The sequence below is a fragment of the Podarcis pityusensis genome, assembly GCF_964106645.2.
Source record: "Podarcis pityusensis genome assembly, chromosome: 18".
NCBI lineage: Eukaryota > Metazoa > Chordata > Lepidosauria > Squamata > Lacertidae > Podarcis > Podarcis pityusensis.
In genome coordinates, this window is record NC_138043.1 from 7,285,970 (window position 1) to 7,312,252 (window position 26,283).

Sequence of the window (26,283 nt, forward strand, 5' to 3'; positions counted from 1 at the left end):
TTAGATTGGTCTCAACTAGGGCCAGGGCCTTTCCAGTACTGGCCCCGACTTGGTGCAACGCTCTGTCCCAAGAGACCAGGGCCCTGCGGGACTTGACATCTTTCTACAGAGCCTGCAAGACAGAGCTGTTCCGCCTGGCCTTTGGTTTGGACTCAGTCTGACCCTTCTGTTTCCCTCCCCTTATGGTCTTGATTTATCGGCTACTTTTAAAATGAGGCTGCATTTTAAATTGCCTTTTAACCTGTATTTTAAATTGTTTTTTCTTTTCTTTCCCCCCTATTACGTTTTTACTGTGATTTTATTGACGTTAGCCGCCCTGAGCCCGGCTCTAGCCAGGGAGGGCAGGGTATAAATAAAATTGACGATGATGATGATAAGATGAGCGATGAATCAGCCCTGCAACCTTTACGTCAGGGCTTGCTTAGTCTTGCGCCATGTTACAGCTCAAGGAGTTTCTCTGAGCGCAAGCAGAGTGCTGGTTCTTTCTTCAGTAGACTGTTCATACATTTGCTGTGAGAGCTTTGGCCGTTATGGGTTGTATCCAAGGCTGCACTAAACAGCGTTGTTCCATAAGTGCAACCTCCCACCAGTGTGTTCCCTAAATCTGTTCAGGGTCGAGCGCTCCCCAGCTCCCTGTTGCAGGTTTGGGGCAGTGTTTGAAATTAGCCAGGCGCCAGACGCATTTTGCACCTGGCTATCGGACTGCTGCATGGTGACAGCAGTCACGAAATTAAAAGACGCCTGCTCCTTGGGAGAAAGGCGATGGCAAACCTAGACAGCATCTTAAAAAGTAGAGACATCACCTTGCCAACAAAGGTCCGTATAGTTAAAGCTCTGGTTTCCCCAGTAGTGATGTATGGAAGTGAGAGCTGGACCATAAAGAAGGCTGATGGCCGAAGAATTGATGCTTTTGAATTCTGGTGCTGGAGGAGACTCCTGAGAGTCCCACGGACTGCAAGAAGATCAAACCTCTCCATTCTGAAGGAAATCAGCCCTGAGTGCTCACTGGAAGGACAGATCCTGAAGCTGAGGCTCCAAGACTTTGGCCACCTCAGGAGAAGAGAAGACTCCCTGGAAAAGACCCTAATGTTGGGAAACATGGAGGGAACAAGGAGAAGGGGACAACAGAGGATGAGATGGTTGGACAGTGTTCTCGAAGCTACAAACATGAGTCTGACCAAACTGCAGGAGGCAGTGGAAGACAGGAGTGCCTGGCGTGCTCTGGTCCAGGGGGTCACGAAGAGGCGGACGCGACAAAACGACTAAACAACAATCGGACACTTGCGACCAAGTCCCTGGGTGCCACGACTGTACCTGATTTCTCCATCTGGAAATCCTTGTATCTGGACCAGGGACCAGCAAACCTTTTCAGCAGGGGGCCGGTCCACTGTCCCTCAGACCTTGTGGGGGGCCGGACTATATTTTTTTGGGGGGGAGGGGGACGAACGAATTCCTATACCCCACAAATCACCCAAAGATGCAGTTTAAATAAAAGCACACATTCTACTCATGTAAAAACACCAGGCAGGCCCCACAAAAAACACGCTGATCCGCAGGCCGGATTTAGAAGGCGATTGGGCCGGATCCGTGCCTACCCATGATCTGGACTGTCTTCTCACGCTAGCAACACACCCAGTAGAATTCTATCTTGTTATGTTTTTATCTACGTGATGAATTTCAGGAGCCAAAATGCCTTTTCCGTGCAGAAGACCCAAAATTAAAACATTTTAAAACAATAGTGAGATGTTCGGGGGAGAGTTTTAATTCTTTTAATGTTTAATTGTTGTTGGGGGGTTTTTGTGGATTTTTACTTTGGTTTTTAGCTGCTCTTATTTGGTCTGTAAGCCCCGCTGAGTCCCTGTCGGGGGATGAAGGCAGGATATGAATAAATATACGGGCGCTTTGTAGCTGAGGTTCCTCCATTGCAGGGGCTTGGACTGTATAACCCGTGGGGTTCCCTTCCAACTCTACGATTCTATGATATAATAATAATAAAAATAGCAGCAAGTACCAACTGTAGAGGGACGCGGGTGGCGCTGTGGGTTAAACCACAGAGCCTAGGACTTGCCGATCAGAAGGTCGGCGGTTCGAATCCCCGCGACGGGGTGAGCTCCTGTTGCTCGGTCCCTGCTCCTGCCAACCTAGCAGTTCGAAAGCACGTCGAAGTGCAAGTAGCAAAGACCATAGCACAGAAGTAGAGCATCTCTGCCTTGCATGCAGAAGGTTCAGGGTTCAGGTGTCCTTTTTATTTAAAATGCATCTCTGGGGTATTTGTGGGGCACAGAAATTCATTCTTTTTTTTTCCTTCCCAAAATATAGTCTGGCCCCCCACAAGGTCTGAGGGACAGTGAACTGGCCCCCTGCTGAAAAAGTTTGCTGACCCCTGGTCCAGATACAAGGATTTCCAGATGGAGAAATCGGGCACAGTCGTGTCTAGCTCAGTGAACTTTGAACAAGGTGGCGCTGTGGGTTAAACCACAGAGCCTAGGGCTTGCCGATCAGAAGGTTGGCAGTTCGAATCCCCGCAATGACGGGGTGAGCTCCCGTTGCTCGGTCTCTGCTCCTGCCAACCTAGCAGTTCGAAAGCACACCGGTGCAAGTAGATAAATAGGTACCTCTCCGGCGGGAAGATAAACTGCATTTCCGTGCGCTGCTCTGGTTCGCCAGAAGCGGCTTAGTCCTGCTGGACACATGACCCGGAAGCTGAACGCCGGCTCCCTCGGCCAATAAGGTGAGATGAGCGCCGCAACCCCAGAGTCGTTTGCGACTGGATCTAACGGTCAGGGGTCCCTTTACCTTTACCAGTGAACTTTGTTCATTCCAAGCCCAGGACTGGGCGCCAAATCAAGTTGGGACAGGGGGACCTGAGTTCAGGAAGGAAGCCCAAGCTTGGGTACCTGGAAGTTGTGTTCCTGATGGGCTTTGAGCGCAGTCCCCTGGTGTCACAGAGGAGAGACCTGCCAAGGACTCCCTTGGGTGTAGCAACCTGTTGTAAAGCAGCCTCCCATTGCAACATCCCATTGCGACTTGCCCTACTTCTGAAACGTCGGCCGAGAAAGGCTGCTTGTGTTTCTGGCTCGGGGAACGTGGCGCCTCGTCCTGATTGCCCTATATAACTGGAAAAGCATGCTCTGCTGGATTTCCTTCAGAGCTCTGCCCTGCCTGCGTTCTGCGTTGGCTGATGTGCCTCCAATGCGGCCTTCTGCACTGAGGACTTGCCCCACCGGTTCGGGGAACACCTGCAGTTGCTTGGCTAGGTAGAGCCTAGCCGGTCTGGGCTTGGCGAGCGTTTGGGCAGAGAGCCCATTTGGCTCCCGTTCTGGAGCTCTTGGGACCATGTGGCTGGACAGGGATCTCTGTCGTCGTCCAATATGGCCCCCGGCTGGGCGCACGGTCTACAGCATCCATGGCAGGTGGCATAAGTACCGTATTTTTCGCTCTATAAGACGCACCAGACCACAAGACGTACCTCGTTTTTGGAGGAGGAAAACAAGAAAAAAAAACATTCTGAATCTCAGAAGCCAGAACAGCAAGAGGGATCGCTGCGCAGTGAAAGCAGCAATCCCTCTTGCTGTTCTGGCTTCTGTGATAGCTGCGCAGCCTGCATTCGCTCCATAAGACGCACACACCTTTCCCCTTACTTTTTAGGAAGGAAAAAGTGAGTCTTATAGAGCAAAAAATACGGTACCTCCAGCAAAAAAGGAGCCCAGCACCACCTTGAGGCAGCCTGAACAGCCGTGGCAAGTTTCTCCTGGCGTTTAGCTGAAATCTGTTCCCCTCCCGTCTTCTGTGTGTGAAACAACACTTGAGATAATTGGAAGAATTTGTCATATTCTCTAGTCTTAACCTCTATCGTTCTGCCCGGACACTGAGGTCCAGCTCCAAGGGCCTTCTGGCGGTTCCCTCGCTACGAGAAGCCAAGTTACAGGGAACCAGGCAGAGGGCCTTCTCGGTGGTGGCACCCACCCTCCCACCAGATGTCAAAGAGAAAAATAACTACCAAACTTTTAGAAGACACCTGAAGGCAGCCCTGTTCAGGGAAGCTTTTAATGTTTGATAGGTTATTGTATTTTAGTGTTTTGTTGGAAGCCGCCCAGAGTGGCTGGGGAAACCCAGCCAGATGGGCGGGGTATAAATAATAAATTAGTAGTAGTAGTAGTAGTAGTAGTAATAGTAGTAGTAGTATTACAGGCACCACGCGTGTAAGTGAAATTACTTATACCAGAAACACCTTTGAAAAAAGCTTGCAAACACCCTCTAAAAACTATCCGAAACCCCTTTAGAGAACCCAACGCTCACCAAGCGCCACCACAGCTGCTCCCTCCAGACTTTGCTCAGACTCCAGCTCTCCAAAACCCGGTGCAAAGGCCCATGGAATTGCGCTTGCAAAGGCCTGTGGGATTTTGTGCCATTTCTGCTGTTGCCATGCTTTCCCAACATCAGGGTCTTTTCCAGGGAGTCTTCTCTTCTCCTGAGGTGGCCAAAGTCTTGGAGCCTCAGCTTCAGGATCTGTCCTTCCAGTGAGCACTCAGGGCTGATTTCCTTCAGAATGGAGAGGTTTGATCTTCTTGCAGTCCATGGGACCCTCAAGAGTCTCCTTCAGCACCAGAATCCAAAAGCATCCATTCTTTGGCGATCAGCCTTCTTTATGGGTTGGGGGTGTCTAAACAGGGGAACAAGTTGCGCAAATGGAAGCATTATTCCTTTCCCCTACTTTCAGTTAATTAGAATTAATAAGACATATGTATTTAAAGATATATCTTTACACGTGTCATGTAAAATATGCACGCACAAGCGTGTGTGTGTGTGTGTGTGTAATCACATAAATGAAAGTTTTTGTCCCTAGCTAGGATTAGAGTTTAGTGGGACGCGGGTAATGCTGTGGGTAAAACCTCAGCGCCTAGGACTTGTTGATTGCATGGTCGGCGGTTCGAATCCCCGCGGCAGGGTGCGCTCCCGTCGTTCGGTCCCAGCGCCTGCCAACCTAGCAGTTCGAAAGCACCCCCGGGTGCAAGTAGATAAATAGGGACCGCTTACCAGCGGGAAGGTAAACGGCGTTTCCGTGTGCTGCGCTGGCTCGCCAGATGCAGCTTGTCACGCTGGCCACGTGACCCGGAAGTGTCTGCGGACAGCGCTGGCTCCCGGCCTATAGAGTGAGATGAGCGCACAACCCTAGAGCCTGGCAAGACTGGCCCGTACGGGCAGGGGTACCTTTACCTTTATCTTAGGATTAGGGTTACCTCCATCTAGGGCTAGGAGAAACCCATCTAACCGGCATGGACTCACCGGGATTTCGGTCGTGACAGTCCTGAGCTAGGTGAACAAATCTGAAGGGGGCATTTTCCTATGCTATATATCCCTAATACAGTGGTGCCTCGCAAGACGAAATTAATCCGTTCCGCGAGTGTCTTCGTCTAGCGGTTTTTTCGTCTTGCGAAGCAACCCTATTAGCAGCTTAGCGGATTAGCGCTATTAGCGGTTTAGCGGCTATTAAAGGCTTATCGGCTTATCGGATTAGCTGCTAAAAGGCTATTAAAGGTTTAGCGGCTTAGATAAAGGGGGGGGAAAGCGGGGAAAAAAATCTCAAGACTCGCAAGACATTTTCGTCTTGCGAAGCAAGCCCATAGGGAAATTCGTCCTGCGAAGCAACTCAAAAACGGAAAACCCTTTCGTCTTGCGGGTTTTCCGTCTTGCGAGGCATTCCTCTTGCGGGGCACCACTGTACAATGGTACCTCTGGTTGCGAACAGGATCCGTTCCGGGGGCCCGTTCGCAACACGAAAAGCCCACAACCTGAAGTGCCGTATCTGCGCAGGTGCGCGGCGTGATTTGGAGCTTATGCGCAAAGCACAATTTAGCACTTGTGCACATGCGCGAGCTGCGAAAGCCGGAAAGTAACCCTTTCCAGTACTTCCGGGTCGCCGCGGGACGCAGCCTGAAAAAAACATAACATGAAGCAAACGTAACACGAGGTATGACTGTAATACATAAGGATCGATTTTTTTCTTGCACATTGTCATTCCGGTAACAAGAGTAAACAAGCTCTTGTTTCTCCGCAAATTTTTCCTCCCCATCCACCTTGCCAATACGCCTGTGGTCGGCTGAATCCTGCAAACTGTTCCCCACACCTTAGGAAGCCGTGCGTCTACAGAAGGTGTTTTTTGGGATTTCTTCCAATTTCGACGGATTAGCGTTCTAGCCGTCCCACTGCATTTCTGCGCTGGGTGTGGAAGAATGAGGCACGTGGTCTCTGCCGGGAAACGGGGTGGGGGCGGACTGCGACGCCTGCTTGTCAGCTAGGCCCCTCGACTTTGGGATCTTTTGCCACGTATAGCTGGGAAGGGGGGAGAAACCGGATTCGGCTTGCGTTTCAAAAGGCAAACCTTTCTGGAGCAATTCGCAAGCCGAAATGCAACCGCCCTCCGAAATTCACCAGAATTTTGCAAGGTGCAATTCTCGAACGGGGGGGGGGGGAGAGGCGACGCTCTGGGCACAGAGTAATGATCACATTAGCGAAAACCACAAGCACATTTTATCGGGGGACATTGCAGAAATGCATAGTGGCGATGTGTGTGTAGAGGAGAAATTTGCGCAGAAATGTGGGTGGATTTTCACAAGGTCTTTTATTTTATTTTTCAAAAAGTTTTATTAATTTTCCAGAATTTTTTTTTAAGACAAACAAACAAATACACAAACAGACATAAATCTCAACCGTATTTAAACCAAACTTAGTAACCTTGTTAAGTGACTTCCTCATATCCCCCTGGTTGAATTTCAGTGTACATCATTTTAACGGTTTTCCAAAACCTAAATTCTTACAAAGTTAACTTAAACACTTAACATCTTTCTTTCTTTCCAATTCAGCATTAAACATGTTAATTCATCTCATTACATATCTAAATCCTAGGCCTATCTGGTATTTTCAAGCTTTTCCAAGTAAATTAATTTAACATATTTAACTAAATAATCTTTAAATTTCGTCCATTCTTCCTGGTAATCCTCCTCCTTTTGGTCACAGACTCTTCCGGTTAGGTTGGCCAGCTACGAAAAATCCATCATCTTCATCTGCCAATCTTCCACTGTTGGTATTTCTTGTGTTTTCCATTTCTTAGCTAATAAAATTCGAGCAGCAGTTGTGGCATACAAAAATAATTTAACATCTTTCTTGGGCAGTTCCAAACCTATTGTTCCAAGAAGAAAGACCTCTGGTTTCTTTCACGGGGTCTTTAAAAAAAAAAAAGCAAAAAAAACCCCCAATTCGCAAACAGATGTGGAAAGGTAAAAATTGCCTCTCCTTCCCCTCCCTCTTAGCTATCAGATCCACCTGCTCTTATAAAAGCGAGGCCAGCTTAGAGTCTCGCAATGCGCAAGAGACAGAGAAAGAGAGAGACTTTTTATTTTATTTTTTAAAAAATATTTATTAAAGTTTCAAAGGAAAAAAAGATCACATTAATAAAAAAAATTAACAATAAAAAGGAAAAATACAAAGTAGAAAAAGAAAGAAAAAACAGTTAAAAACAATTCCATCTTTTCCTCACTTCTTTTACGTTTACTTGTTTCCCGGACCTCCTCATACCTCCCTCTTTTGTATTCTAATTCAGTTTGTTAATCCAACAATTCCTTTCCCTCCTTTTTAATCCTAATCCTTAGTCTTGATATATTGTAACGTTAGATTTTTACATATTAAAAACCAATTTTTCCATATTCTTTTGTACCTATACAGCTAGAAACCACTTAACTTCAATCCAACATCATTCTAACATTCATTAATTTTACAATATTTCTGCAAATAGTCTTTAAATTTCTTCCAATCTTCTTCCACCGACTCCTCTCCCTGGTCACGGATTCTGCCAGTCATTTCTGCCAATTCCATATAGTCCATTAATTTCATGAGAGAGAGACTTTTTCACACGGCCACAAAAGGTAGTGATCAGCACCAGTCTGGATGGCGTTAAAAGGGAAATAGAGGCAGAGGCCATCGGTGGTACCTCGGGTTAAGAACTTAATTCGTTCTGGAGGTCCGTTCTTAACCCGAAACTGTTCTTAACCTGAGGTACCACTTTAGCTAATGGGGCCTCCTGCTGCCACGCGATTTCTGTTCACATTCTTAACCTGAGGTACTATTTCTGGGTTAGCGGAGTCTGTAACCTGAAGCGTCTGTAACCCGAGGTAGCACTGTGTTTATTTGTTTGTTAATTGATTTCCACACACATTTGAAGGCAATGTACAGAACGCAATAAACACAGTTCAAACCAATACAGTGGACGCTCGGGTTGCGAACGTGATCCGTGCAGGAAGCACGTTCGCAACCTGCAGCGCCGTGTCTGCGCATGCGCGGGTCGTGCTTCTGTGCATGTGTAAAGTGTGATTTAGCACTTATGCGCAAGCGCTGAAACCCAGAAATAACCCATTCCGGTACTTCCAGGTTTGGCGCGGTGCGCAACCCGAAATTCCGCAACCCAAAGCGACTGTAACCCGAGGTATGACTGTACAGATATCAGCAGTATTGGGAGGGACTGGACATCCAGTGTCAAATAAACACTCTTTGTCTTCTTAAGTCGCCCCCCTCTGCACACATTCCAGCTTGTCAATATCCTTCTTAACAGTTAAAGGTAAAGGGACCCCTGACCATTAGGTCCAGTCGTGACCGACTCTGGGGTTGCGGCGCTCATCTCGCTTTATTGGCCGGGTCATGTGGCCATCATGACTAAGCCGCTTCTGGTGAACCAGATCAATGCATGGAATCGCCGTTTACCTTCCCGCCGGAGCGGTACCTATTTATCTACTTGCACTGGTGTGCTTTCAAACTGCTAGGTTGGCAGGAGCAGGGACCGAGCAACGGGAGCTCACCCCGTCGTCGCGGGGATTTGAACCGCCGACCTTCTGATCAGCAAGTCCTAGGCTCTGTGGTTTAACCCACAGCGCCACCCGCGTCCCTTCCTTAATGGTAAGAGAATGATATTGAAGATGAACTTAGAAAGGCTTCACAAAGTTCTGCCTCGCCCCCCCCCAAATGAACTTGGTTTCATGTTCATTTCACCCAGCGGTTCTGGAGAAGATGAGAACAAGAGTAGATAGGATAGCCGTCTTCCAGTATCTCAAGAGCTGCCGCATCGAGTTTGTTTTCTCCTGCTCCAGGGGGTGGGACTTGAACCCAGGACTTTCTGACTGTGTTAGGCAGTGGAACAGGCTCCCTCAAGAGGTTGTGGACTCTCCTTTGTCGGAGGTGTTTAAACAGAGGCTGGATGGCCACCTGTCGTGGGTGCTTTAGTTGAGCTTTCCTGCATTGCAGGGGGTTAGACTAGATAACTCCAGGGGTCCCTTCCAAGTCTACAATTCTGTGGTTCTAGTTCGGCGAGCATCGTTTGACCCAACTTGGTCGTTCCAAGCCCTGGGTAAAAACATGCACAGGATTAAGACATATTAATGTCTTAATCCTGTGCATGTTTTTAGGAACGGCTAAGGGAGCTGGGCATGTTTAGCCTGGAGAAGAGGAGGTTAAGGGGTGATATGATAGCCATGTTCAAATATATAAAAGGATGTCACATAGAGGAGAGAGAAAGGTTGTTTTCTGCTCCTCCAGAGAAGCGGACACGGAGCAATGGATCCAAACTACAAGAAAGAAGATTCCACCTAAACATTAGGAAGAACTTCCTGACAGTAAGAGCTGTTCGACAGTGGAATTTGCTGCCAAGGAGTGTGGTGGAGTCTCCTTCTTTGGAGGTCTTTAAGCAGAGGCTTGACAACCATATGTCAGGAGTGCTCTGATGGTGTGTCCTGCTTGGCAGGGGGTTGGACTCGATGGCCCTTGTGGTCTCTTCCAACTCTATGATTCTATGATTCTAAGACCTTGGAACAGCGATGGGTTTTGTATGTTTTTGCTCACCTGAAATCCTTGGTTTTCCACCCAAAGTATTAGCTGTGGGTTTGACCAGGTGGACGGGAGTCGAGACGGTCTTTTCACCATCATCACCATCCTGTTACAGCAACCTCCTTTCCCCCCGTATAATATTCTTTATTGATTTTCATTTCAACACTGCACATACACATACATTTCACATTTAAACCTGCTTCCCAGAGCCAACTTCCTTCCTTCCCTCTCCTGGCCTTTTAGATCACATCTAACTTGTTCTCATGGTCTTCATCCGTTTTGTATATTATTGTTCTTCTTTCATATTTGTCCATAGTGTGTCTGTAGTCAAATAAATCCTCCTCTATGTACAATTCTTATTGTCTGTCTGTGTTTATTTACAACTACCCTTGGTTGGGACGCGGGTGGCGCTGTGGGTTAAACCACAGAGCCTAGGACTTGCCGATCAGAAGGTCGGCGGTTCGAATCCCCGCGACGACGGGGTGAGCTCCCGTTGCTCGGTCCCTGCTCCTGCCCACCTAGCAGTTCGAAAGCACGCCAAAGTCCAAGTAGATAAATAGGTACCACTCCGGCGGGAAGGTAAACGGCATTTGCGTGCGCTGCTCTGGTTCGCCAGAAGCGGCTCAGTCCTGCTGGCCACATGACCCGGAAGCTGTACACTGGCTCCCTCGGCCAATAAAGCGAGATGAGCGCCACAACCCCAGAGTCGTCCGTGACTGGACCTAATGGTCAGGGTCCCTTTACCTTTACTTACGATTGGTTACATTAATCACATTGTACCTTTTACTTTTTATTATTTTCTTTATCCAGAAATTTTCTTTGTATTTCACATTATGAGGTTTCACTGTTTCACCTTATCCTTCCTGTGGATGACATAAATTTCCCCCATTCTTTTTGAAATGTTTCATCGCCCCGTTGTCGAATTTCCCCCGTTAATCTAGCTATTTCTGCATATTCCATTACCTTCTGTCGCCGTTCTTCTACTGTTGGTACTTGCTGCTGTTTCCAAACCTGGGCAAACCCCCTTTCAGAGCACCTGGGTCCAAATACTGGGACAAGATTTTGACGACGCCCTTTGTGGGCCTGTGTAATTCCGGTTAGCTTCAGCATGGTGCGGGAAAACCATCCAGCAAGCACATTCCTCGCCAAACGGACGTGCTTGCATTTCGCGAGGGAACAGAGAGTACCGTATTTTTCGCTCTATAACACGCACCAGACCATAACACGCACGTAGTTTTTAGAGGAAAACAAGGAAAAAAAATATTCTAAACGAAATAGTGGATATATGATTTTTGTGGTTCATGCTGTGGCCACAGACATGTGATCTGACAGTGCGTTTGGAGTAGCCCAATGCAAAAATCCTGAGGATCCATGTGGATCCATGCATTGTAACCACGGAGGACGGAAGGAAGGGGAACCATGGATCCTCTGCTCACGACTGCAGCAGATCCCCACCCCCACCCGCAGGCATTTGCTCCATAACACGCACAGACATTTCCCCTTACTTTCTAGGAGGAAAAAAGTAAGTGTTATGGTGCAAAAAATACGGTAGATGCGGTTGTTAAGTGGCTGGCTCCCACTCGTCTTTCCTTTCCTTAAAGGAAGAAAAATGCATGTGGAATTGGAGAAAGGGGCTGCATTCGGCGCTGCTTGTCTTGCCTTCTAGTCCTTCCCGTTTTCCTCCCTCTCTCTGGGCTGCAACGCTTCCAGAGGTCTCCGCAAAGCCTGCAGGGAATGGACCCCAGGGAGGCGAGGAGCCTTCTCAGGCCTGTCTTTGCGATGATTGCAGCGTTTGTAAACAGACTGCAGTATCTCTTGGTGGGGCGAGCAGGCGGTGAGCTGTAAGAATAGGTGAGGGGGGAGAACCCAAGACTTTTCAGAGTGCAGGTCGAGTAGACTTGGGCAGCCTCCGCAGCTGTGTGCTGCAAAATTTGGGATTGCAGGCCTTGAGACAGACAACCGGCTTGATTTCGACATGGCTCTTTCTGGCCTCATTCTGAATCTCAGGTAGGCATCCTTTGCTGTGCTCATTTTGGTGCCAACGAAAAGCGTTTTTGTTTGAAAACAAGCCTGCCCAGGTGTTCAGAATGCTTTCCGCAAGATTTAATCCACTGTTCGTCCATTGTCGTTTAACTTTTCTTACTGATAATTTCATCCTAGAATCTAAGAATCGTAGAGTCGGCTAGAATCTCTCTGGGGATGGTGGCAAACATTGGGAAATCTTCGTTGCTTCCCTTCGGTTCTGCATCTCCTGCTTTGCCTGCATGTCTTGGACTCTGTGCTTGCTATAAGCCTAAGTAAGGTCCACAGAGGGATGCGGGTGGTGCTGTGGGTTAAAGCACACAGCCTAGGGCTTGCCGATCAGAAGGTCGGCGGTTTGAATCCCCGCAATGACGGGGTGAGCTCCCGTTGCTCGGTCCCTGCTCCTGCCAACCTAGCAGTTCAAAAGCACCTCAAAGTGCAAGTAGATAAATAGGTACCGCTCCGGCGGGAAGGTAAACGGCGTTTCCATGCACTGCTCTGGTTCGCCAGAAGCGGCTTAGTCATGCTGGCCACATGACCCGGAAGCTGTACGCCGGCTCCCTCGGCCAATAAAGCGAGATGAGCGTCGCAACCCCAGAGTCAGCCACGACTGGACCTAATGGTCAGGGGCCCCTTTACCTTTACCTTAAGGTCCACAGAATTGGAAGAGACCCTGAGGGGTTGTCTAGTCCAGGCATGGGACATGAGTGGCGCTGTGGTCAGGGCCGTCTTAAGCATATCCGGCACCAAGGTGCAAATATCCCTCCGGCAAATATCTTCCCCCTTTCCCAGAGTTGTCAACCTTTTTTTAGGGCTGGAGGAGGCGGGCAGCGGCTGGAGGGTGGCTCCTCCAGCGGTGAAGAGGCGGAGGCTGAACATGGCGCCTCCTGGCTCAGCTGGCCACTTCGTGCCACGGTGGCCACGGCAAGCAGCACACCAAGTGAGCGGGCCTGCGCCGAGCAAGCAAGGGCATGTGCGCCGCTCCCCCCAGCATCAGCTTGGTTTTTCCCTTTTAGCCTTCTGGTGCCCCGCAGAATTTGGCGCCTGCATGCTAAAAGGGGAAAAAATTGAGGTGACACTCGGTGGGAGTAGGACACGCACCTTCGCTCACTCAGCGCACTTGTTCAGTCTTCCCCGGACTCTCGCCTAGCGCTCTCGAGAACTTGGCCCCCTGCACTTCTAGCCTCTATAGGTAAGACGGGCCTGGCTGTGGTCTAAACCATTGAGCTTCTTGGGCTTGCCGACCGAAAGGTCGGCGGTTCGAATCCCCGCGACGGGGTGAGCTCCCTTTGCTCTGTCCCAGCTCCTGCCAACCTAGCAGTTCGAAAACACACCGGTGCAAGTAGATAAATAGGTACCGCTGCGGCAGGAAGGTAAATGGCGTTTCTGTGCGCTCTGGCTTCTGTCACGGTGTCCCGTTGCGCCAGAAGCGGTTGAGTCCTGCTGGCCACATGAACCCAGAAAGCTGTCTGGGGACAAACGCCAGCTCCCTCAGCCTGAAAGCGAGACGAGCGCCGCAACCCCAGAGTCGCCTTTGACTGGACTCAACCGTCCAGGGTCCTTTACCTTTTTTTTACCTACTCCAAGCCCGTGTGATGCAATAATCGCATCTGATTTGCTTGGCCTTCCTACTGTTGATCTGTGCCAGGGGTCAGCAACCTTTTTCAGCCGTGGGCCAGGGATGCATTTTAAATAAAAACACACATTCTACTCATGTAAAAACACCAGGCAGGCCCCACAAATAACCCAGAAATGCATTTTAAATAAAAGGGCACATTCTATTCATGTAAAAACACACTGATTCCCGGACCCGCCGCGGGCCGGATTTAGAAGGCGATTGGGCCGGATCCAGGCCTTAGTTTGCCTACCTATGCCTTACGCAATGAATATTCATGCCTTGATTGTTTTGTGCGACGGCGAGGGTTTGGAAAGGGCAGACTGTAACGCAGGGGTCAGCAAACTTTTTCAGCAGGGGGCCAGTCCACTGTCCCTCGGACCTTGTGGGGGGCTGGACTATATTTTTTGGGGGACGAACGAATTCCCATGCCCCACAAATAACCCAAAGATGCACTTTAAATAAAAGCACACATTCTACTCACGTAAAAACACCAGGCAGGCCCCACAAAAAAACACGCTGATTCCCGGACCATCCGCGGGCCGGATTGAGAAGGGCCTTAGGTTGTCTATCCCTGATCTATACATTTAGCCCGGGGGTTAGGTGGGGAACCTCAGGCCAAGGGGTGAAATGACCCCCTCTGGCCCTCGCGGCTCTCTTCTCCTCAGGCCATGCCTCTTTGCTAGCCTACCTTTGCATCTTCCTTGCTTTCCCCCCATTGCAGATTATGTCCTTTAACTCTTGATTCTATTATTCTTTTCCCATCAACCAGTTCCTACCTCACCGGGTTATTTGTAAGGATCCTAGTCAGGGGCGTGGTGGCGAAGCGTTTGAGCCGCTCCCAAGCTCTCGAGAGGGCAAGCAGTATTGTCGTCGTTTTGATTTGCATATTTTAGTTTCCCTTTTTTAAAAAATAGAGAGCAAATAATGCAATTCAGCGTTAATGAATTTCATTGTAACGCGAGCCTTCGCATTGTCACAAGAGGAGGCATGTCAGGATTTGAACGGGGAACCTTGGGCTCGCTGCGGCTGTTTGTGCCCAGCCTACAGAGCTCTCTTCAGGCACAAAAGGGAATTGCTGCATCCAGCAAAAATCTCTGCCATTGGGTGTCCACACAAAGACCCTGGATTGGGGAGATGGGATGAGAATATTAGGACCTTAAGGCTCTAAAATATGGGTAGGCAAACTATGTCCCGGGGGCCGGATCCGGCCCAATCACCTTCTCAATCCAGCCCACAGACGGTCCGGGAATCAGCATGTTTTTACACGAGTAGAGCGTGTCCTTTTATTTAAAATGCATCTCTGGGTTAGTTGTGGGGCATAGGAATTGGTTCATTTTCCCCCTTCAAAATATAGTCCGGCCCCCCACAAGGTCTGAGAGTCAGTGGACCGGCCCCTGCTGAAAAAGTTTGCTGACCATGGTCTAAAATCAGTAATAAGATGTAAGAGCCTTACTTAAGACTAGATTTCCTTCAGCAAAGCTTGTTGTAGTAGTTGTTGTAGTTTAGATTTATGTACCACCCTTCTCACAAGATCTCAGGGTGCTTCACAGGATGAAACGCAAGGTGGTAAAAGGTGGTTGAAACGGAAACAACAAAGCAGGAACAAGATTGAGGACTAGCGGCATGAGGAGTTTGGTAGGCAGCTATTCGAACGCCACAGTTGCACCAGCAGCACAAAACATAGTTACTGGACCGCAGATGTCAACAAAGTTGTTGTGGCTTGGGCCGGTTTATGGTCCTGCAGACGCCGCGGTGGGCCGGAGTACGCGTGCGCACACATGCGCAAACTCTATTTCCGGCGCGGAGGAGGCATGCGTTGCTTCCTACAGCCAATGGGAAGCCGGCCAGCATCGTGGAGAGCGGTCCGTGCTCTGCGCCAGTTTAGTGCAGCGCATGGGAAGCAAGCGGGGGTCCATGGGCCGGTTAAATGACCGTTGTGGCCCATGGGCCTTAGGTTGCAGACCCCTGGGACACAGGATCCTGCTCCCTGAGAATGTTGGTTTTTATTAAATTGAAACCAAGGCGCTAGTCCTCAGTGCCAAGAGGGCAAGCCTGCTGATATCACAGAAGCCTGGGCGTCAGAGGCGCCTTACTGGCTTTCCCCCATGGCTATTAGAACCATTCTTTTGCCAAATACCTGAATGCACAGAATAAAGGGAAATAACTTAGCGCAATCTCTCTATCCAGCATCCAGATTTTCTTAGGGCTCACGGAATAGGAACTTGAGGACTAGAAGCCTGCAACGTTTGCTGGGTTGCTCAAAAGGAGGTCTGGCGGGGTATGGAATGGTGGGGTTCTCTCAGGGTGGGTTTGGTTTAAACCAAATCGATTTAAATCACTAGCCAGTAAGACTTGATTTAAATCATTATTTTTTACAGAAAGAGTCGTTCTTGCTGGTATAAGCTTAATATTTACAACCCGTTTCATTTTTGGAATAATAAATTCTCAGAGTCATTTTTTTTACAGTTATATCAAAAATGACTGGTTTGGTTATACTATTCGAAATACACAGACAGGCAATTGTGAAATCGTTGCGAGGTTTAATAAGTTGACTGTTTATATTTGGACAACTTTTCTGCTGTACTTAATTGGAAGGAGAAAAATAATCGTAACAATTTAAAGAATTCGTTTGGCTAAAACAATAACATTATAGCATATGTGTCCATGTTTGTTAACTGATGTGGTTAAACAATTAAAAAAAAACTTAGGCTGAGCTTTAGCACACATGAAAAACTTAAAACAAATCCTTATTTCCTGATGAATAGCCTTTGGACTAGAATGTAACTTTAAGAGAAAATCTTCGGAATGATTTTTCCTCCAAAAGCATTTTATTTTTAAAATCCAATTTAAATTTTTTTTAAAAAAAAATATATCCAATTTAAGTAAATAAAAATTCCGTTTTTTGGTGTGTGTTTTTTAATCATTGGTTTTTATCCACCCTGGTTTCTCTTGAGCCAGGAGCGTGCCTGTTGTGGGTGGGTGTTGCTGGCACCCTCTCTTGTGGCACTCCAGAAACCCTGCGTGGTTGGGCAAACCGGAATTTCCTTCTGTTTCGTGTTGGCGCTTGGTGGGTGGGGAGCGAGTCTTTCCTGTCTCAGCCTTGCTTGGTCATCATGACTATGGCATGGGAGGGCGATGTGCAAACAAGCACCCGGGTGCCTCTTGTACAACGAGGTGCATGTCAGCGCGGATCATAGAATTGAGGAGTAAGGGGGTGATCTCACCCAACCCTCCGTGGTGCAGGAATCCCTTTGCCCAACACAGGACTCGAACCCAGAACCCTGGCCTTAAAGAATCCCATGCTCTAACCCACTGAGCTGTCCCAGAAATGGGTATATTCCCTTCTGAATCCTGGATGTCCCAAAGTACAGTCATACCTCGGGTTACAGACACTTCAGGTTGCGTTTTTTGGGTTAAAGGTAAAGGGACCTCTGACCATTAGGTCCAGTTATGGCCGACTCTGGGGTTGAGGCGCTCATCTCGCTTTATTGGCCGAGGGAGCCGGCGTACAGCTTCCGGGTCATGTGGCCAGCAGGACTAAGCCGCTTCTGGCAAACCAGAGCAGCGCACAGAAACGCCATTTACCTTCCCGCCGGAGCAGTACCTATTTATCTACTTGCACTTTGACGTGCTTTCGAACTGCTAGGTTGGCAGGAGCAGGGACCGAGCAACGGGAGCTCACCCTGTCACGGGGATTCGAACCGCCAACCTTCTGATCAGCAAGTCCTAGGCTCTGTGGTTTAACCCACAGCACCACCTGGGTTACGGACCGCCAAAACCCAGAATTACCAGAATGGGTTACTTCTGGATTTTGGAGGCCGCGCATGCGCAGAAGTGCTAAATTGTGCATGCACAGAAGTGCTGATTTGAGACCTGCGTGTGCGCTGACGAGCCGCTGCGGGTTGCGAATGTCCATCCTGTCCAGATCACGTTCGCAACCCGAGCGTCCACCGTATTTGGAGCAGGTGGTGGTTTCAAAATACAGTGAACCCTCCAAATATGAACTTAATTCATCTCGGGGGTCCATACTTATCCCGAAAAGTCCGTATCCGGAGGCGCCACTTCTGCGCACACACGCGGCCGATAGAGTGTTTCTGAGCATGCGCAAAGCGTTTCTGCACATGCGCGTGCGACGAGACCCGGAAGTATACACTTCTGGGTTTGCCGCATTCGTAACTCAAAATTACGTTACCCGAAGACCCGAGGTCCCACTGTAATTGCATATTAGTTACACCAAATACACCAAATTTGCACAATGTGTTGTCTTCCAGATGCACCATTTTGGTGGTTTTTTTTTTGTTAAAATACAGAGCAGTATTAGGTCTGGTTATAAATAAAGCAGGAGGAAAGATATAGTTCATTTCTCTTAATTTGGTACTGCCCTGTAGCTTAATCCTCAACTGATCGTTCTCTCAAATAGCACCTCTACAGATTTCCCTCTTCTCCCCTACAAAAAAAAAAAAAGAGAGAAGTTGTTAGAGTTGTGGCCAACTCTAAGTAAATGTAAAGGGATCCCTGACCATTAGGTCCAGTCGTGACCGACTCTGGGGTTGCGGCGCTCATCTCACTTTACTGGCCGAGGGAGCCGGCGTACAGCTTCCAGGTCATGTGGCCAGCAGGACTAAGCCGCTTCTGGCAAACCAGAGCAGCGCACAGAAACACCATTTACCTTCCCGCCGGAGCTGTACACATATATATATATACTTGCACTTTGATGTGCTTTCGAACTGCTAGGTTGGCAGGAGCAGGGACCGAGCAACGGGAGCTCACCCCATCGCGGGGATTCGAACCACCGACCTTCTGATCGGCAAGTCCTAGGCTCTGTGGTTTAACCCACAGTGCCACCCGCATCCCCAACTCTAAGTAGACCCACTGAAATTAACTTTTGCTTTTCGGTGGGACTGCTGAGGGCTAGCAGAGCCCGGGGGTCAGGAACCACATACGAGGTAGGAAACTTTTGCAAAAGTGTGTTTTGTTTCCAACTTGTCGCTTTAGTAGTTATTATTATATTTCATTTCATTTGTACCCACCCACTGAGCTGAGCGGGGCTTCGAACCCTGTTCTCCCTGTTCTCCCAATCTGGTTATCATTATAGGACACCCTAGATATTTTCCAAAGAAGCAACATTCCAAGCTTTGGAAAGAAGGATGTGCTTAAAAGTTGGCTCTTGTAAGCCAAAATTCACTGTCAGATAAGTGGTTCTGGGTTCCTGGGGTGGGGGCTTGGGACAGGAAGCTAGATTCAACATATCTGAGGACTAGCGACTTTGGGGGGCTTTTTGTGAGCTGTTACTCCTTTCTTTTTGGACTGCTGGCCCCCTAGATGTATGCAGTTTGTTACCAGGTTGCCATTTTAACTACAGTGGTACCTCTGGTTGCAAACGGGATCCGTTCCGGAGGCCCGTTTGCAACATGAAAAGAGCACAACCTGCAGCGGCTCGTCTGCGCACGCACGGGTTGTGATTTGCTGCTTCTGTGCTTGCGCGTGACGTCATTCTGCGCATGCGCGAGCAGCGAAACCCGGAAGTAACCCTTTCTGGTACTTCCGGGTCGCCACTGGACGTAACCCGAAAGAACGTAACATGAGCTATGACCGTACGTTTGAAACGACAACGGGAGGGTGTGCATATGTGTATTTTGCAATACCTTGGGTTGAAGTAGCTTCGGGTTGAGCATTTTCGGGTTGCGCTCCGCGGTGACCTGGAAGTAACGGAGCGCGTAACTTTTGGGTTTCGCCGCATGCGCAGATGCTCAAAATGACATCACGCGCTAAAGCGGCGAATCGCGACTCGCAAGCGCGGGTTGCGTTTGCTTCAGGATGCGAACGGGGCTCCGGAACGGATCCCGTTCGCATCCAGAGGTACCACTGTATGTCCAGCAACAACCAGGGACCCACATTTGAGATGTCCGTCGCAAAGTGGACCCTTCGCCAGTGGCTAAAAATGCGCCGGGGTGCGTGTGTTCTTTTTTTCTTCCTTTTTAATCAATTTTTATCGGTTTTACATAAAGTTGTACACAATAAGCATGACCATTCCAAATAAATAAATAAAAGGAGGTTATTTCGAACCTTCATACATCCTTCCCTCCTCCTGCGGGTTCCATTTCTGGAATGTTTTTATTTTTATTTTCCCCGCATCTTTTACCTTAATCCATCTACCGTATTTTTCGCCCTATAGGACGCACCGGCCCATAGGGCGCACTTGTTATTTTGGGGGGGGTAATAAAGGAAAAGAATTATATTTCCCCCCCCCCAGCCCCCAAGAGCGAAGAAGCCATGACAGCGAGCGGGATGGATCCCGCTGGCTGTCCTGGCTTCGTTTTTAGCCTCGGGGCTGGGGGTCCGGGAGCGAAGGCGAGGTTGCGCGCAGCTTCGCCATCGCTCCCGGAGCTTGCCGGGCTGGGGGGATAGCTTCCTGAAGCCTGGAGAGCGAGAGGGGTCGGTGCGCACCGACCCCTCTCGCTCTCCAGGCTTCAGCGAAAGCCTGCATTCGCTCCATAGGACACACACACATTTTCCCCTTCATTTTTGGAGGGGAAAAAGTGTGTCCTATAGGGCGAAAAATACGGTATATAACCATAGTAGCCAAAGTCCGTGTTACTTTACCAAGTGTCATTGTATTCCTGCCAGTGACTTCAGCTGTCTACAGTTGTCTTTCAGATATATTAAAAAGTTACTCCGGTCTTTTAAGAATACTTGGTCTTCCTGGTTTCTGAACTTTCCCGTCAGCCTCGCCATTTCTGCGTATTCCATCTGTCTGTCATTTTTCTCTGGTCGATACTTTTTCTTCTTTCCATCTCTGGGCTAAGAGCATCCTTGCATCATTGCATACATCAACAGTCTTTTATTTTCTCTTTCTTTTTCTCTTTCTTTCTTTTTTCTCCCATGCCAAGTTACAACATAAGATACAAATAAAATAAAACAATAATCAAAAAACTAAAACAGAGAGAAGAGAAGAGAAACAGCAACACTTACAGAACATAGCCAAACATACATACATACATTTTTTTTAATTCACATAATATACATTCTTTGCAACGAACAACTCCAAAATAAGCAGACAACTCCAAAATAAAATCATACGTAACAAAACCATCAGTCACGTGTTTTCATTTACACTGATCTCCTCTCTGATACCTTTACTTAATATTTCTTGCTGCAGTCTGCTTTCCTGATAGAAGCTTTATGAAAATTTAAATCTCTTAAATACTATACCAGTCTTTAACAATTTCAATTAATCCCTTCGCCTTCCTTCCCCTCAGCCCAGTACTTCCTTACACCCGTTCTTTACCTACTATTATTTTTGTTATTGTTGCGTTATTCACTTTATTTGTTATTCCATCTTTGATATATTATTATCCTATCTCCTTGCGCCTTTTAAACTTTTGACTTCCTTCCATCCTTTAGCGACTTCAAATTTTCCATTTTTCTTTTTCGTTGTGTTACTTGTATATGTACATTTATTACTTCCAGTTTTATACTTTTCCTAACTATTTTTTTCCCTTAAACCTGCAAACTTCATTCGTCACATATCAATATATTTATTCCAGAACAATGTTTCCCCCCCCCCCATATACTCTTTAACACAGTCCCATTCTTTTATTAATTTTTGGTCTGATGGTCCTCTTGAGACTTCCATTGACCTTGCCAAGTCTATATGTTCACATAGTTTGATTTGCCACATTCTTACTGATGAAATTCCCAATTTTATTTTGGTAGTTCCTCACCTATAATACCTAACAAAAAGGCCTCTGGTTTTTTTTTAACAAAAGTTATCTTAAACATTTTCTCTGGCTCATTTTATATCATTTCCCAGAAGCCACCTGCGGGGGGGGGGCAGGTTCTAGCACTGTTTAACGGTTTCTAGCACTGTTTGACGTTTTCTAGCACTGTCTGACTGTTTCTAGCACCGTTTGACGGTTTCTAGCACCGCTTGACGGTTTCTAACACCGTTTGACGGTTTCCAAGCACCGTTTGACGGTTTCTAGCACCGCTTGACGGTTTCTAGCACCGCTTGACGGTTTCTAGCACCGCTTGACGGTTTCTAGCACTGCTTGACGGTTTCTCTTTCCTCTCCCCAGCCCCCTGGTGTCAGCATGGAGGGCGGTGTGGACGGCCCCATCGGAATCCCCTTCCCCGACCACAGCAGCGACATCTTGAGCAGCCTGAACGAGCAGCGGAACCACGGCCTGCTCTGCGACGTGGTGATCCTGGTGGACGGGCAGGAGTTCCCCACGCACCGCTCGGTCCTGGCGGCCTGCAGCCAGTACTTCAAGAAGCTCTTCACCTCAGGGCTGGTGGTCGACCAGCAGAACGTGTACGAGATAGACTTTGTGAGCGCCGAGGCCCTCTCGTCCCTGCTGGAGTTCGCCTACACGGCCACCCTCACCGTCAGCACTTCGAACGTGGGCGAGATCCTCAACGCCGCCACGCTGCTAGAGATCCAGGCGGTCAGGGACGTTTGCACGGATCTGCTGGACAGGAAGATTCTGGCCAAGCACGACCAGATGGACACAGTAGATCAAATTGATCAAAGGAACCATCTCAGAGCGAAAGAATACCTGGAGTTTTTTCAGAGCAACCCCATCAATGGGCAGCAGGGCACGTACCCATGGACCAACCCGGACTTGAGGGACCTTCAGCGGCTCGGCTTCCGGGGCCCGGAGGTCAAGGAGGAGCCGGACTGCAACGGCCTGGACTTCTACACTCAGGCCACCCTCAGCGACAGACCAAAGGCGAACGACGGCGACCCCGACGGCAAGATGTGGCTGGACGCCGAAGAGGCCAAGGCGGCCGCCGCCCAGGGACCCTTGTTCCCCGCCTCGCAGAACGGACAGTACGGCGGGCACGGCCTGGCCACGGTGCCTGGGGAGGACGAGGCGGCGGCTCAACTGGACCAGCAGGAGGCGGGGGGCTCCCCCGCCTTCGTCCCCGGGGAGGGCGAGGAGGCGGACCCCCGGGAAGTGGACGGCCTGGCTGCCAGCACCCTCCTGCAACGGATGATCAATTCCGTGGAGCGGCAGCAGCTGGCCGAGGACGACCGCAAAGACGACGACGGAGTCATGGATTATTACTTGAAATACTTTAGCACTTCCCAAGAGGGGGGCGAGTACCCGTCCTGGTCCCACAAGTCGGAGAAGAAGATCCGGGCGAAAGCATTCCAGAAGTGCCCCATCTGTGAGAAGGTGATCCAAGGGGCGGGCAAACTCCCTCGCCACATCCGGACCCACACGGGAGAGAAGCCGTATGAATGTAACATTTGCAAAGTTCGGTTTACGAGGTGAGCACGGGGAGAGGGGGCGGGCTGGGGGCGGGTCCGCAGTGTTGCCCCCCTCCCGAAGATCCCAGTCCTGTGAGAATATTATTTATCGTTCGTTCGTTCTAAATTTTCGTAAATTTATACACTGCTTATACAAGGCGATTTGCGAAAGATGAAACAATCGAGGGGTGGAATTGTAACTGTGCTTTGCAACATACGAAGGTTCAAATACAGTGGTACCTCGGTTTCCTAACGTAACCTGTTCCGGAAGACCGGTCGAGGTTCGGAAACGGAGGCGCAAAATGCGGCCTGCAAATTTAATGGAGGAAATGGAGGAAAATAACATAGGCTCAGCGGAAGCCATTTTGACTTCCGAGGCGCGTTCGAAAACGGAAGCGTTTACTTCTGGGTTTACGGCGTCCGAAACGTTCGCCAACGTTCGAAAACCGAGGTACCGCTGCACTAAAATAGTTTGCAACCACCACAACTTTTCTAAGCATCTGGGTAGGTTTGTCTAAGCAGGAGAGTGGGCGCGGTGAAGGCTTGCTCTCAATATATCGGCAGGGAGTTCCGAAGGGGAGACGCCACACGAAATGCTTGGAAGTGAATTTCAGATAGGCCTGAATTACGCTTCTTGAGGTGAGTGGTGCTGCGGTTTTGACCTCTTTTCCTGCCTCCCAGCTAGATGTCGATGTCTTTATATACATATTCCCCTCTAGGAGGCTCAGTTGGGTAAGAATCAAGTACGGTCTAACCTTGGTTGTCAAACGTAATCCGTTCCGGAAGACCGTTCCACTTCCGAAACATTTGACAACCGAGGTGCGGCTTCCGATTGGTTGCAAGAGCTTCTTGCACTCAAGCCGCGTCAGATGTTTGGGTTCTGAAAAACGTTCAAAAACCAGAGCATTTACTTCTGGGTTTTCGGTGTTCGGGAGGCAAAACGTACAAGTACCACGGCGTTCAAAAACCAAGGTTCAACTGTATACATTTCCAGAGTTAACACAAAATACACAACCTCTGGTCAGTGAGCCACCATAGCTGCTAGAGGGCCGTGAAAATTTGTGTCCCGGGCTATTCAGAGTCTTCTAACCATGTACTAGCTGAAACCAAAGGGGCGCAAGGCTTGTCACGTGTGATTCCTCTCCCCCCCCCCCCCCCCAGTTCTCCTACCTCACTTTTATTTAAAATGCATCTCTGGTTTATTTGTGGGGCATAGGAATTCGTTCACATTTTTTTTTCAAAATATAGTCCGGCCCCCCACAAGGTCTGAAGGACGGTGGACCGGCCCCCTGCTGAAAACGTTTGCTGACCCCTGATCTAAACGCTGCAGGTGGGGCGGAATTGCCAGAGATAATTTGGAACTGAACTGCGAACTGACCGTGAACTGAATTAGTTCGCTTCTCTTTGGACGTATTGGAACATTAAAAAAAATGAACTTTCCAAGTTCTCCAGGTCAGCCGTACGAAATTTTAAGCACAGATGTGGCCAGGGAGGGGGGGATGGCATTGAAAACAATGTGGATTTAGAGCATTGAAACAGCGTTCTCTGTTAATCCGACCTCTCGGGGGGGAGGCGGGTTTTGGTGGACAAGACCCCCCCCAATGGCCTGCTCCGGTGTGTGCCAGCAGCCTCCCCAAATGTAAGCGGATGTCTTTGAACACTCCTAGAGAGGAATTTGAAAGGTGTTTTAAGATCCACAACCCATAATTTGCCCTTCCCTGTCAATGCCCCAAGTTACTGGAGGAACAAAATTGCACCCAGGAAAACAAGGTAGGAAACTTTTTGCAAAAAAGTGTGTTTGTTTTTAACCTGTTGCTTTAGTTTTTGTTGTTTTGGGTTTATTTCTTGCTCGTTATGATACGTTTTATTTATTTAGTAAAGTTTAAAACTTTGCAGTCACATACCGAACGTACAACATAGAAACAAGATTCCAGAGAATTTCCTGCACTTCCCTCTCCCCACTTTGTGGGTCCTGTTATTAATAATTTCCTCCTGCATCTTTTATGATAATCCCACATCTTTTATCTCTCTCCATTGTGTCCAAAATTCACCATTAAACAACAAAAGTGATATTCCAATCCTACTAACGATTTTAAACTTTAAACTACAAATGATATTCCAATCCTACTAACGATTTTAACTGTTTACAATGGTTTTTAAGATATGTTATAAGTTTCCCCCATTCATTATTAAAAATTTTGGTCTTCCTGATTTCTGATTCTTGCGGTCATTTTAGCCATTTCGGCATACATCCATCAACTTGATCAGCCATTCTTCTCTGGTCAGGACTTTATCTTCTCTGCATCTCCGAAAAGTTATTATTTTCCTCATTATTATTAGTTTATTCCATTTGTACCCAACAAATGAGGGACGCGGGTGGCGCTGTGGGTTAAACCACAGAGCCTAGGGCTTGTCGATTCGAAGGTCGGCGGTTCGAATCCCTGCGATGGGGTGAGCTCCCGTTGTTCGGTCCCTGCTCCTGCCAACCTAGCAGTTCGAAAACACGTCAAAGTGCAAGTAGATAAATAGGTACCGCTCCGGAGGGAAGGTAAATGGCGTTTCCGTGCGCTGCTCTGGTTCGCCAGAAGCGGCTTAGTCCTGCTGGCCACATGACCCAGAAGCTGTACACCGGCTCCCACGGCCAATAAAGCAAGATGAGCGCCGCAGCCCCAGAGACGGCCACGACTGGACCTAATGGTCAGGGGTCCCTTTACCTTTACCTTTACCCACCCACTGAGCTGAGCGGGGCTTCAAACCCTGTTCTCCCAGGTCTCCCAATCTGGTTATCATTATAGGACACCCTGGGTATTTTCCAGGGAAGCAACATTCCAAGCTTTGGAAATAAGAATGTGCTTAAAAGTTGGCTCTTTGTAAGCCAAAACTCACTGCCAGAAAATTGGTCCAGGGGCAGGAAGCTAGATTCAACATACCTGAGGACTAGTAACTTTGGGAGGCTTGTTGTGAGCTGTTACTCTTTTGCTTTTGTTGTTTTGTTTTTTTGGACTGTGGGCCTCCTAGATATACAGTCATACCTTGGTTTTCAAACAGCTTGGTTCCTGAACGTTTTGGCTCCCGAGCGCCGCAAAGCTGAAAGTGACTGTTCCGGCTTGCGAACTATTTTTGGAAGCCAAACGTCCGACGGGGCTTCTGATTGGCTGCAGTAGCTTCCTGTTGCCAATCAGAAGCCGCGCTTTGGTTTCCAAACGTTTTGGAAGTCAAACAGACTTCCGGAACAGATTCCGTTCAACTTCCAAGGTTGTATGCAGTTTCTTACCAGGTTGCCATTTTAACTACGTTTGAAATGACGACAAGAGGTTGTTCATATGTGTATTTCACAGTATGTTTTCTAGCTGACAAGAGACAATTATTCCTTAATAATAATAATAATAATAATAATAATAATAATAAAAAATAATTTATTATTTATACCCCGCCCGTATGACTGGGTTTCCCCAGCCACTCTGGGCGGCTTCCAACAAAATATTAAAATACCAAATTGAAGGAGCCATTTGGCACC

The 26,283-nt window shown here is 48.4% G+C and overlaps 1 protein-coding gene across 1 annotated transcript in view; it reads left to right on the plus strand.

The window, feature by feature from the left end:
* ZBTB7A (zinc finger and BTB domain containing 7A) overlaps nucleotides 1–26,283 on the plus strand; it is a 65,953-nt gene that overhangs the window by 24,400 nt on the left and 15,270 nt on the right. The window contains exon 2 of the mRNA XM_080988996.1: nucleotides 21,589–22,787. Coding sequence (XP_080845122.1) covers nucleotides 21,604–22,787 — 1,184 coding nt within the window. The 5' untranslated portion in view covers nucleotides 21,589–21,603. The remainder of the gene's footprint in view (nucleotides 1–21,588; nucleotides 22,788–26,283) is intronic.